General features: G+C 40.1%; 2 protein-coding genes across 3 annotated transcripts in view; both read right to left on the bottom strand.

The window, feature by feature from the left end:
* Positions 1–3,015, bottom strand: part of rnf19a (ring finger protein 19A, RBR E3 ubiquitin protein ligase) — a 43,769-nt gene extending 40,754 nt beyond the window's left edge. Inside the window, exon 1 of the mRNA XM_080767694.1 lies at positions 2,840–3,015. The gene's annotated coding sequence lies outside the window, so the exon portion shown is untranslated. The remainder of the gene's footprint in view (positions 1–2,839) is intronic.
* Positions 3,016–5,845: 2,830 nt separating this feature from the next.
* On the bottom strand, positions 5,846–13,906 carry LOC308319037 (polyadenylate-binding protein 1A). 2 transcript variants are annotated; one of them, XM_080768838.1, is made up of 15 exons: positions 13,060–13,906; positions 12,530–12,723; positions 12,092–12,207; positions 11,479–11,627; positions 11,269–11,363; positions 11,009–11,146; positions 10,819–10,914; positions 10,306–10,578; positions 9,538–9,628; positions 9,142–9,255; positions 8,882–9,024; positions 7,974–8,058; positions 7,289–7,419; positions 6,701–6,795; positions 5,846–6,235 (listed from the first exon to the last, which is right to left on the bottom strand). In XM_080768838.1, exons 1-14 carry the CDS (start codon positions 13,250–13,252, stop codon positions 6,706–6,708), a joined length of 1,908 nt encoding a protein of 635 aa, XP_080624964.1. In that variant the 5' UTR covers positions 13,253–13,906; the 3' UTR covers positions 5,846–6,235; positions 6,701–6,705. The 2 variants fall into 2 exon arrangements, with proteins under 2 accessions (XP_080624964.1, XP_080624965.1); XM_080768839.1 differs by having other exon boundaries at positions 11,488–11,627.
* Positions 13,907–14,473: the final 567 nt, after the last annotated feature.

Below are 14,473 nucleotides of genomic sequence, written 5' to 3'. Positions count from 1 at the left end.
TGCGATGATGGAGTGTTCCAGCAGAGGTGCTAGAGGTGCCTGAGAGTTGCTGACCCTGAACTGAAATAATAAAAAGGATATCAAAAAAAGAGAATAGTACGATTTTGTTTTTATTTTAAAAAGTAACTGTGGAAAAAATGTTGTGTATAACAGACTGAAAGATAAAGGACAAGTACATTTACTAAATGTCAATGTTTTTGTATATTTTCTTTTGTGGATTTTCCATGTTCTTTAGTACATGTGTCAAACTTTTATTTTTGTGAAATGACAAAGGAACATGGATACTGTTCAGGGTGACTGCTGTTTAATTCTCAACTGTTCTGGATCTCATTATTTACGTTAAGTTATGAGCTTTCTATCTAGCACCTCTGCTGGAACACTCCATCGTCGCAGTTCCTGTTTACACCGAGCATGTGCAAACCTCCCGCAGGATACCGGGCCGCACCTCCGTGCTCTATCCTCTTTATTTGTCCTAGTCTGCAACCAGGAAGTGTAGCCCCCCAGTATACACACAGTGTGGCCTCAGTGTAGGCTGCACTAGATGGTCGATGTGTTGTTTTCCTTCCGCGGATGTAAGAAGAGACCATATTGGTCCTTGCAGGCTGATGCCGTCAATGGCAATGCTGTTCCTTTCTCTAAGGCCAAAACTGCATCAATGATTATCCATGCAATTCCGTCACTTGCAACAAAATGGTTATGAGTAGTTGCATGCGAGTGGTGACTAGCTGTATTGGTGCGGTTTGGGCCCAACAGGGTAGCACAAGAATGAGGTGATTTTCATTGGTAATAAATGACAACACTCTGATGGGTGGGCCAAGCCACCATCACCCAGGCCTGCAGCTATGTTTACCTAGAAGAGGCAATGGAGGTCACACACAGGTCCTAACAAACAGAGGGAACATGGTTCACCAGGTTGCCATGAGGTCCAAAATGACCTCTCCCTTGCTGCTAGAAGAACAGTGAGGGCTCTCTGATAGAATGAAAGCTACACTCTGGGCTCTCTGAAACACAAGGACGTCATCATTCTGGGGGGCCGTTTCCAGCACCAATAGAACCTATGTGCGTCACCTGCCGACAGGTTAAACGCAGAGTGTCCATTAGAAATGCATCAGAGCACAACATAATACATTTAAACTAAATTAAATTACATATAATATTATACTGTTAGCGCACCTATTTGTGACCCAGTGTAACACTGACACAAGTACTGCATCACTGTGCTGGCGGCCTGGTGCCCATATTAAATGATTAAAAAGAATGTCTAAACTGATTGTTGTCAAACATTCAATGCGGATTCAGAATCGTCAAATACTTCATTCACCTAAATGTTGGAACTGAAATGGATGTGCAAATACAAAAGTAATGCATGAACTTTCCTTCTGATACCACTGTTATATCAAGTCTGTGATTGCATAGTCAATCTTTCATACTATCAATGAGTAACATTACTATTACTTTTGTCACCTCATGGCCAAATAAAAATAATAATAATAAAAGATTGGCTTTTTTTAATCCCACGATTTTGCAACCCATTTTTTCACCCAGTGTCAATTATTTAATGTAATCCTGGGCGCTACACTTCCTCTGCCAAACTGGCAGATTGGCCATAAACAATGTTTTAATTACTCCAATGCCTTTGGTCAAATCTTTGTTCATGTTGCAGTATCGGTGTTAACAACAGTCTACTTTTGAATGAAAACACTAATAGTCATGATCACCAGAATATCGATAAAGGCATAACGTAGTTAATATATATATATATATATATATATATATATATATATATTGTCCAGCCCTCTGCATGTCACAGGGAAGCCACTGTCTTTCAGCAACCAAAGGTAAGGAAGTGAGAACAACATGAGCAGACTACACTACAGGGTTGATAAATAATTGGGACTCTTCCTTGGCGCATGTACAGTGTATGCATTAGATAGTCCGACTTTTCCTTTATCATGGTAGATACGAATGTAAAAGTGAAACTCAGATAAAACACATAGGCCTCACTATATGGTAGTTTTGATCCAACCAAGGCTAACAACAACAACACATACCTGCATACAAAAGCATCACATTAAGGTTTCCAGAGAGCTCAAGGCTCAATGAGAACAGAAATATGTCTATAACTGTAAACAAACACCAAACATACAACCAGACAGGCTACGCCGCTAAGGCATGGTGGTTAATTGAACTGTATTGAACTCCCCCCCCCCCCCCATTAATTTAGGATTTGAGTGAGTAGCTATAGTTAGTATGCAATGTGTTACGTACTCAGTTATCATATTTGGCTTAGAAAACGATTGCACTCGTGTTGACAATTACTGTATATGTAACTTACTCACATGAAATAGAGAAAGGGGTAACACTTAAAATTGGGAGCAGCTGGCTAACATTTTATTGGATAGCGAGAAACAGGACATTTGGTGCCACTTCCATACATATCCAGTGATTGACCTACTAAAAAGGGGATTTGCGTGGCTAGTACCGCAAACACAATTTACAAAGTAATATTATGTTGTCTTATTACGTTCATTAGCATTCATTCCGAATTAACTGGCTAATGTTCGATTGTTATAAGTAGCGTTACAATGTCTTGAATGATCTCGGCGACTGTACTGTACGTTCAAATATAATATGACACTGATGATGTTGCGACGTGCCATTTAAACGGTGTGATATTATGATAACCGGGCAATATCCACAGAGCTTGCTTTCTTCTTGGTGTTGTTAATCAGAAAGAATGACATAGTCAGCTACAGCTAGCGTTAGCGAATATCATTATTAAATGTTAGCCTAGCCATGTTAGCTGGGCTAATGCTAAAATGAAACGATGAAAACGTACCTTCGTTGCTACTGACACTTTCCTGGACGAAAAGAGTCAAACAGTGTTTTCTGTCTCCAACGTAGTTATGTTAATCCTTCGCGCCGATACTACAGTGTTGGCTAATTTTAGAGTTTCAGACGTTTATTCAACATTTTCTTTCGTTCGGTCGTCTTGTAGGTCCCACCTCTCTTCTACTCCGCTTTGAAAGACAACACCGAGCTGGGTTCGTTGTCCGCTGTTCTCGTTGTATCTCATAAATTCAAATAGCATCGCGAGATCTCGACTCTGAAACACACTGTTGTCCAAGGTAGCGACCATGGTAGCGACACAGTCATACACATACATTGATTAAAATGTCATGATTAACATGCAGGGAGGGAATGCATGAAAATAAAGAAATAAACAACAATTTACAAATACGATTAACAGCCCTGTGTCTCTCTCTCTCTCTCTCTCTCTCTCTGTGTGTGTGTGTGTGTGTGTGTGTGTGTGTGTGTGTGTGTGTGTGTGTCAGACTTAGCCCAAACAGACTCATAATGGTATTGGTATTTCACAAGTTGAGAATCAAAACGTTAAAGTCATCATCACTCCAGGTTGTGCAAGGTGGGCAGAAAGTGTGAGTCGACAGATCAGCACAATATGGATATAAATCACTGTTTTTAAATCTTTGCCAAGACATATTTAAAAAAATTCTGGATGACTATTTGGCATAACCAGTCCAGTAGTAACCACTAGTATGGCAGTGTTTGTCAGACATCTGTGTTATCAAAGCTTCAGGTCACGATGATCCCGTCATAGCAACAGATAAGAGACGTAAAACCTATCATCCATTGAATTAATTGAACAGGTTTGTTATAAAATTCACTAATAGATTCCTTTATAGCCTAGTAGCCAAAAAGTGAACCCGGACATGTTGAGTACACCAAGGTTTTATGTTATAGAAACCGCCGGATGCTAACTTGCATATTTTGAGCAATTTTCATAATTGGCATATGTGACCATATACCATTAACAACCTATAGATGCTTTATCTAGCATGTGACATGTCAAACTAGGGGGTTTTCGTGATGCTGAATCCATTCCAAGCATTAGTTTTGCAAAAAAACACTCATTGGGCTTAAAACGGCCATGCCCACTTGTGCTGACATCATCAATTTGTGATGACGGCATTGGCCGTTTTTAGGCCAATGAGTGTTTTTTTTTGTTGCAAAACTAATGCTTGGAATGGATTCAGCATCATGAAAACCCCCTAGTTTGACATGTCACATGCTACATAAAGCATGATGAAATGTTGAATATTTTGCCTTCTATAGGTTGTAATTGGTATGGTCACATATTATATCAATTATGAAAATTGCTCAACGTATGCAAGTTAGCATCCGGCAGTTTCTACATGCTGGGGACCCATACTAAACATTTCTAACATAAAACCTTGGTGTACTCAAGATGTCCGGGTTCACAATGGGGCTCTATGGGCTGGCTACTAGACTATTGTGAGATCAAGGATGAGTTGAACCTAACTACGAAAGTAATTTTACGGACAAATGTACGTTGATTTAAATAGCCACAAAGGATACAAAGATCAATAATTAAATCACAAGTATGCAGGTAGTTTTGTATGATACCAGAGATTAAAAAATATGCAGTTACAAAAACTGCACTGCAACAGTCAGCCACCACTGAAATACAATCATATCTTCTTACAGAGCTATTATGAACATATAAATGCCACAAATGCCAAAATGTTTGCATTCAATAGGTAGTTGGGCTGCTTAATTCCTCAGTGAGTTAATCATTATCTGAAAAGACAGATGAGGAAGTGATAAATGACCTGTTGAATTTTTAACCATTATTGCCCAATATATCAACTGACATTTCTCAACTTCTTTACTTATACCACAAATGTCTAATTCTAAACGTGTTATTTGTAGGAACTCCTAATAGGGAAGGACAAAAACTCCATGAAAGTTAAATCATGTGGTAGAAGGAATCTAGGGTAATCTGAGGATTTAATATTTTTCAATAGATGGAGGTCATGTTAACTTATCACAAGTGCATGCACACAAGCCATCATTAGGCTAGAATGTATGAGAAGCTACACAACATCTTACGCTTAAAATGGGGATATATAGTCTGAATTCTAAACAAAAATGGCACTATAAGTGGTTCTTTGTTCAGCTCATAATCACAGGGGAACATCTTTTGGTGCTATAGCATAGCACCTTTGTCAAATGGCACTATAATATGTGCCTAAAAGCAGTAGAAAACATACAAAACATAATTGAAAGAGGGAAGAAAAGAAAAAAAATTCACAGCCATAAAAGCTGGAAATACCACTCAATCTGAAGTACCGGAACGTATACCATACGTTCCGGTACTTCAGATTAAGTGGTATTTCCAATGTATATAATGTATACATCGTATACATAAATGGAAGTGGAGCAGTTGGAATAACTGTTGAAGGAGTGGCTGTGGGGTAGTAACAGTAAACAGAACACAGCCACAAATGTAAACATAAGGAAGTGAACACATGCCAACTGAAGGTTGCCCTTTCTTACAGTAGGGTCAGTAAGTTCCTCTCACTTACATACATAAATCTTTCCATTTATGTCAACGCTCTAAACACAAATATGACTAGAAGGAATGGCATGCATGTATAAAGGTACATACATCTGACTAAACAACAAAAACTTAATCTAAAGACATGCTACCAATATTTTTCAATACATTATACTTTAGAGTAGTGGTTGACACGACATCACCAACATCAAGTGCCACAGCTAGGTCAATAATTTAGTTCAAACTACAGTGCCACCTGGTGGACATACACTAGTGTAACATACATTACAGATGAGATTATCACATCAATAGATTACTGAATCATCTCATATTTTATGTCCATTGTCCTTTGGTACAATAGTCAAATTGTAATTTTGAAAAATACAGTAATCAAATCTAAAATGTGCTAGTGAAATAAAAAACAAACCAAAAGCGACAATTGTCATTAAAGAAACAAGGCATACAAATTGTTTGAGAGTTTATTACAGCCAGTAGTTTACGATACAAATTACTTTTCAAAATGCTCAGCTATCAGCTTCCTGTACACAACAGCTGATATTCTGAGCACTTACATAGTAAAATGACATAAAACAGGAATGCATTCATCATCAATTTTCTCATTTAGATTTTATGTTTTGCAATTTTTTAAACAAGCTTTTGCTTTTTTTTTTATATTATTTATTATTCAAGGCCTAGTCAAACCATTCCTAGACCTGGCAGAGTCAATTGTTTTCTTTTGTCTTTTTTAAGAAATAATTTATCATTTTGCAATGTTTTCAGAGTTTTCGGTTTTTCAATGTTTAAATTTTTTTTTCTATCTTTTTTATCGGTGAAGCAGGTTTCAAGATGCTCGATCTGTAGGAAAAAACAAAAACAAACATTCTAATATAAATATCCAACATACGATTCAAAACACAGCACAGTCCATTCAATTCATATTACACCAGGGGTTCCCAAACTATAGTGCATGCACCCCTTGTGGTGTGCGAATCTCTAGGCCCTCGAGTCTAGGGGGTGCGTGACATGAAAAGGGTAATGGCGGTTTTATGGTGTTATTTAGCACAAATGCCAAAATCCGGTAAACCACTGTTGTAAGGAGATGTATAGAGCAGCTGCGGGACAGCAGCAGCATGTCTCTCAGTGCAGTGATATTCTGTGATTATTTGCCATAATCATATTGGGTTGGGGGGTGCGTCAGCTAGGTCAGGAGGTAATAGGGGATGCACGGCCAAATAAGTTTGGGGACTGCTGTATTACACCATCAAATTCATTATTAACTTAATTTAACAGAATTAACACCAAATCACATTCTGCTCTCACCTTCCTTAGACGCTAGGAACCCCAGCAGGGGTGGTGGACTTCTGAGCGGCCTCCTTGGCCTGGTGTGCCTGGAGCACAGCAACAGCCTCATCCACCTAAAAACAGAACACTTTATTAACCACGGTATAGAAAAGCCTTCATCACAACATACTAAGGTACATTCATAAGAGTTACACTCTCCAGAATGTACGACACTTCAAACTCAATAGGAACAAATAAAGAAGTAAAACACAAGACTTTGTAAAATAGTATCGGCAATTACAAGGGACACCCGCTTCAAATGTTATCAACCGATAATCCACCAGTAGGTTACTTATCACTCGACTGCAATCGAGCCATCAGGCTCGCCTGGAGCCTACTTCATGTTTAATGGCTGCGATTAGGAGATACGGAACTGAAATTACTGCTGCCGAAGCAAAAACATAGTGAAACTGACTTACATGGCCGGGTTAAGACTAATATTAGGTTAGGGGATTTATGTGACCGGTTAAGACCGAGGATAGGGTACTTACGAGTTAGGGTTAGTATTTGAGTTATAAGTAACCTACTGGTGCTTATCGGATGATTTTCATAAAATGTTAAACTAACCTTAGAGCGCAGAGACTCTGGAGACTCCAGCATGTGGAGCAGCTCAGAGTTGTCAATCTCCAACAGCATACCAGTGATCTTCCCTGCCAGGCTGGGGTGCATGTTCTGGATCAGAGGGAACAGACGCTCACCTGAAGGGAGTAGAGGAGAACATGCCACCATTAGTAAATGCAACACTCAAAAGACTGCTCATTTCAATGAAGGAACAACTAGGAATCGTAACATAGCTTAAAGAAAAAGACAATCTCACAACTGAAAAATGATGTTGGGCCAAGTCAAAATGAAAGAATCTAGCATTTGTAAAACAGTGTGAAAAGGAAACAGTCAAGAATCGGTATTGAGGATATATCTGTGAAATAATTAGGATTTTCTGGAAGACTGAATATGTGTTCTATTGCTAGCTTGACCACTTCAAATATGCTTTCATCTTAAAATAACGAAGAAATGGAAAATCTACAGCTTGTAGATAAGCTAGTATTTTCTGTGCATGACATGCTCCAAAAAGGACATGCTGACTTCTATGGAATCCAAATTACTGAAATCAGTCATGGCGACCGAGAACTTTAATCCATGAGGTCAAATAACAATGTGACAACTCAACACATGGGGAGACTATACACGAAATGATTTATATTACCAGACAAAGCCTGAATCAGAGGCAACAGTTAACAGAAAATATATATACCCAGCATCTGCTTCTGTTCCTGAGGAGGGGCAGCAGCCAGCATGGAAGCAGTCAGGGGCTCCTGTCCTTGGACATGCACTGCGGGCTGGAGAAATTATATTGCAAGGTTATTGGCTTGTTTAAACACACAATGAATTATGAGTTTGACCAATACCAAACTTTTGGTAGTGTTTGGTAGAGTTTTGGCACTTCAATTAGAATATAATAAAATACGCAAACAATAGATTCATGCCAACATTGCCGAACCTTGTTTTTACCATCCTGCCATCCCCAGAAAATGAGGGACAAAGTATTTTTTAATACACACCGTATGCGCTAATGGGCAGAGTTACGAGAACACGCATTTTTGATGGTCACCTCAGCTATTACACAATGAATGGAACCTAACAAGTAGGCATGTAGCCTACTATCAAATAACTTTGTTAGTATTCTGAGATGATTAATGTTTCTCTCCAATACAATATTCAAATATGTTCGCCTCTAGCTAACCCCATGACGGAATCTGCATCATGATTCCGTCATTGGAATCAGGACCTGGGAGTGAAGCAGGACCTGGATACTTTTTATTTACCAGTATATCAACACTGCCATGAATACAAATACCTTGTTTGCTCACAACATTAACAACTTAAAAACCTGAATAGAACTTAATCCGGTCGTCTGACGCACCCCTCACCAACCTTATGTCTAACCAATGACTAGTCTAAAACTAACTATGCACCCCAATCTCTTTGCTGAAAATACCAGATCTACAAGGTCACAGTGCTTGAACTTGTAGATTTGGCTATTTTTGCTGATCGTTTGGCCCAAAATAGGGACACTAGGGTTTGTGCCAGGAATATTAATAAAACTTTATTCCGAGCAGTGCAGTACATCAAACACAGCTTCAATCAGTGTAAAATTCTTACCTGCTGCATAGCAACCTGTGGCTGAGAGGCCATGTGCTGTTGAGGGTTGCGCACACCAGGGGCGTACTTGTACTGTGGCATGGCGCGTACTGGGGCAGCAGTAGCCGAGGCATTGGTAGGACGCTGACCCAGGGCCTGGGTGGCTAAGGGAGGAGGAGATAACATTCCATCAAACATACTGATGCAATTTACACCCATTTTATTTTGCAGTGTGGTTTTGGTTCGGCTGCTTGTCAAAAGAAACTATCCAAAATACTCACGCATACGCTGGGAGGCCATCATGCGTGGAACCTGGGCAGTGGTGGGCCTCATAGTGTTGAAGGTCTGGGGCCTGGGGGCGGACGGACGCATGGCATTGGGCATGTTCTGGAAATCTGCAGGAAGAGCAAAAACCGCATTATAACTGTCCATGTGTAAACATCTTGCACAAGACACAATTTAAATCAACACTGCACCACCTGAGGTTTGTGCAGTGATCAAGGGTAGTCAAGAGAAAATAACTAGAAAATAAATCACTTTTCCCACCCACTGTTTTTTGTAATTTGTATGAAGGATCATGTGGTCTGCACTGCAATAAGCATTAATTTATTCACAGGTCACCTTTCAAGAATGGCTTTAAGTAATAGACTCCTGGCTGTACAGGTCTGATTACTTACGCTGGGGTCTCACACCCTGAGTGGCCCAGCGGGGGCTGGGGCGGAGCTGTGCCAGCTGGTTGGCTGAGTAGTATGCAGCACGGTTCTGAGCCTGTTGGGGATATATACAAACAAAATGTTTTGTTGTCGCACTGATGAGAAGTAACCAACTACCCGTTTCTCATGTTACCCATTGAGAAAGTCAAGAAGTGAGGTATGATCTTTTTTTTGTGATTGCATATCACCGTTATAGGTTTATTTGTATATCACAGATAGGTAGACCATGCACTGTTTATAACTTCATATTCTGCATTCCAAATTCAAGCTTATTTTCATGTCTGGTCCTGGGTTAGTTTAACTCAATAAAATGAATGCCATTTGCAAGCTGTGTGAATCCAGTGAAATATTGCGGTAACACAAACTTGCACAATCAGCAGATGTGGTTGTCCATAGGTCTCATGTTTGATTATTTTACATTTTTCTTCTGATTGGGATTCCATGCAAATTATTAAGCCACAATTTATGTAAATTTCATTCATGTGCGCCTAAAACACTTGAAAAGCTAGTGCTGTATTACAACAGCAGTGATAATAATGGTTAAAAATCCTCTTGAATAAGAATAATAGAATAAGTGAATAAGTTAATGTGAGGAAATATTTCTCTGGCCAAATTAGAGAACAGTGTTCAGTTAACATGACAATCTATTTGTCCGTTTATTGCAGAATGTATTGAAAGAAAACCGTCAACAAGTCATGAGCCAATGCCCAGCCCTAAATCGTCCGGTCTTACCTGAGGTATGGCAGCCATGAAGTAGCCGGAAGGTGGGGCAGGCTGGTATGGGTTTAGGACAGGATTGGGCACGGCACGGACAGTGGCCATTCTCTGCATGTACTGGTTAGTTAGATGAGCCTGGCGCTCCTCCTTACGTTGGGCAAGGGCCACATAAAGTGGCTTTGTGGCAACAATACGTCCGTTCATTTCCGTCACTGCCTTGGTGGCTTCCTCAGGGGATGAGAAGCAGACAAAACCAAATCCTTTGCTGCGCCCGCCCTCCATCATCACCTATTGGGTTAGAAATTGATTAGCATCGTTTAGCCGTATCTACAATGACTGCACATTGATAACTTTATTGAAAAGTAATCAAGGACAGTCACACAGACATTTCATGACCTATGGGAATGAAATGTCTACTATCGCCTCAGTTATGACTTGGCTATGGAAAATAATGAGTCTATTTTCAAACCCATATTGTGATCTTAACTGAGTGATTGCAGAACTTTAAGTTTAAGATGCAGTCTTTACCTTAGCACTTGTTATGGTGCCAAAGGGCGAGAATTCTTTACGCAGGCGCTCATCGTCCAAGCCATCATCCAGGTTTTTGACATACAAGTTGACACCCTTGTTAAAAAATTAAAAAATCATTATTATTTTGACCTTTCCGAAGAACTGGGTGAAACCAAAACATTTGTAACATTTATAAAGGCCAACCAACCTGGTATCTGGTCATACGGTCCTGTTTCATCTGCTCAAACTTGCGCTTCAGCTCATTCTGGCGCTCTCCCTTCTTCTGGGCTCGGCCAACATACACCTGCCTGCCATTTAGCTCCTTACCGTTCATATCATCCACAGCCTGCAATGCAATGGAACATGGACATTTCACTGTCAAGTCAATGTGACTCTAAAATATGGCAAAAAAAGACCTTCAGTCTTTCATCTGTTGATAGGAGGAAAATAATATGAAATATCACTGACCTTCTGTGCATCCTCGTGCCTCTCGAAGCTAACAAAGCCAAATCCCTTGGATTTGCCACCGTCATCAGTCATAACACGGATGCTCAAAGCAGGCCCTGAAACAGATTATTTGCCTTTCATTGGTCATTGGTTTATAAATTGCATTAAACTGTAATTTTAGTGAATAATTTTCAAGGAACAGCAAGGAAGTAAAAAAATACCATTATATACCATATTCACCATATTTGTTGAACATCTCTCTCAGCTTCTCGTCATCCATGTCCTCCCCAAAGTTCTTGATGTAAACATTGGTGAACTCCTTGGCACGTGCACCAAGCTCAGCCTCTCTCTCTTTGCGTGATTTGAAGCGACCGACAAATCTGTTGTGATGAGATTAGTAATGAAATTTACTAGTGTCACATACATTTTAGTTTAAGTGCTATTCAGATTTATAAAGAAAGACACTGGTGATCATTTAACTATTAAGGGATTATAATAGCCACTCCAAAAAATATTAGGGTTATTATATACAGTATTGATTAATAGGAAAGCATACACGATGATAAGTGGTAACATATTTCTTACTTAGGTAAAACAATGCTTATTGCACCAGACCATTAGGACTGGGAGCATAGCATGTGGTTCCGTTCTCTAGTCTAGGGTGTAAATGAGTATATAATGAAATTGTCAAAATTGTTCAAATCCCTCAACAGGTCAGGATCACCAGTAGTTAGTGAACAAGATGCAATTAAACACCCCTCAAAACAAAACATTAGTCTTCAATGGGTTTTTTAAATTGTTAATGAACATTTGTGTTTAAGAGGGTAATTATTGTCCCACTTACACTTTTCTGTCATTGAGTAACATGCCATTCATTTTCTCAATGGCACGCTCTGCGGCCTCATGGGTCTCAAAGTGCACAAAGCCGTAACCTTTTGAGCCATTTTCATCACAAACCACCTTGGGAAAAGCACATTGAGCATATAAACAATCAGATAACACCATGCCAATCAAATACTTACAACATTTTTCCCCCACACTATACATGCAGAGCCATCATCTTAACCACTTAAACCCTAGTGTCCCTATGTTGAGTATTTAACAAAAACAAGGTCAGACGCAAGAAAAAAAAGATCAACTTGTAGATCAGCTAATTTCGGTGCAAATATTTGGTACAGAGGGGAAAAGGAGGAGTCCGGCCTAGGGGACCCATGAGGAACTACCAAGTTAAGTACATAGTGTTTAAGTGGTTAATGTTGACAACAGTTATGTCTTAATTTACCTTGCAGGACAGGATGTTTCCAAAAGCAGAAAAGGTGTCATAGAGCGCCTTGTTGTCAATAGACTTGTCCAAGTTCTTAATGAATATGTTTCCTACACCACTCTTCCTCAGTGAGGGGTCACGCTGAGACCACATGATACGGAGGGGCCTGCCTTTAATCACGTCAAAGTTCATGGTGTCTAGGGCTCGTTCAGCTGGAAAAACAATACAGTGCATTTAAAACTCTGGGTTGACACCATCACCGTTCATGAATATAAATGACTTAATAGAAGGCTTGACCAGCAGCCACTGCCAGCCAGATGAATATCGCCGTTGTGGCAATTGCAGGTATCGCATAGCATCGTTCCGCTTTTCTGAAGTCAAATGTGCAAACACATTACATGCCATATAGAGTGACAATGAGGATTTTAACCTGGCACAATATAATTGCTTTACCCATGTATTGCTGCCATCATTGTCATCGACACAAAATGGAGTCAGCACGTGCAATGTATTTTTATGCCACACACATGTCTGCATGTACAACCTACCGTCAGCGGGCTGCTGGAAGTTCACATAGGCATATCCAAGGGAACGACGGGTGATCATGTCCCTGCATACTCGGATAGAGAGGATGGGTCCGGCCGGGCTGAACTTCTCGTACAGCATGGCCTCGGTAACGTCCTGGTGCAAGTCTCCCACGTACAGGGAGGCCATGGGGTAACTGGGCGCGCTAGGATTCATGATTCACGGCGCGTGTCCTCACGAAAACACGAGGGGAATCAAATAATGGGTGAATGAACGTGATATCAAGCTGGCAACTGTCGGGCCAGTACAGTCTTCAATATGGAGTGACTGTTCTTCCAAGTAGGTTTCGGCCACTAGCGTCCAGAATTATAAACCACACAGAACTGCTCGCTAGCTTAGCAACGTGTGCAAGTTAGCTTGATTAGCGAAATGTCGGAGTGAGGCCTAACAGTGCTGGCTCGTACAATTCTATAATACCAAGTGTATATTCCTTCACAGCAGGTTACCAAGCTGTGTTGCCGGTAATACAAAATCCTATATTGTCAAATGCAATAAAACGAAACGTCCATGCCCTTTCAAGGGAAATATAATATGAACGTTAATCACCACGCTTTCAACAATGATGCTAACAGATTAGCTAGCCTGCGTTCCTCTAGTTGCGTCTTTCAAAAAAAGGGGAAAAAAGCGTTCTTCTTATTCGTTACTTGATTTGCAAATGTAATCCTGCTTCACCGATTTTCTTTTTCTTATAAAAATATGTCTGCGTTTGTACTCTAGCTTTTGGTTTGTTTCATAATAATAAAATGTGTGCCGAGACTAGCTCCGGAGCACACCCTACGCAGACAAATTACGGGAATGAAAAGGACGGGCGACGTGTGTCTCTGGGTGTCTAAACCCACAGTACAAACGCATAGGATAGCACAGTGACATCGGAGACGAGCGGAAGTTGATGTGCCGACGATAAAACAAGTACTCGTCGTATCTTGGTTTTCAAATATATTGCAGATATATAGCAGGTCTCATTGGCCAATACGTTGCATGGCTTTGTTTTCCCTTGTTACTTGTTTGGTTGATTGAATACTTTATTAGTTTGCAGGGGAGGGGGGAAAGCACAGGAAGTAAGTACTAGCCTTATGATGGTGACGTCACTGACAGAACCGTGCCATCTTTATTCTAGATCGAGTTCAACCCATGACTGCAACGTCCAACTCACCAATCTCAGATTGTGCCATACATTCGAAAACGACTCTAAATATAAATGTGTTATAACCACCTCGTATCAGCAGTGTAATAAAACTGAGAAAATATGCATATTCCAATGCCAGCAAATCTTGTCATTTCTCCCTATTGATGTCACATTGTAAGGAAATAGACATTTTAGAAATACCGGTACGTGTGAAACAAATTCAGCAGGGGGCGCAGAAAGCATTGTAGTTT

This window comes from Protomyctophum bolini, assembly GCF_963924005.1.
Source record: "Protomyctophum bolini genome assembly, chromosome: 7".
Taxonomy (NCBI): domain Eukaryota; kingdom Metazoa; phylum Chordata; class Actinopteri; order Myctophiformes; family Myctophidae; genus Protomyctophum; species Protomyctophum bolini.
This window is presented reverse-complemented; position numbering and strand designations above follow the sequence as displayed.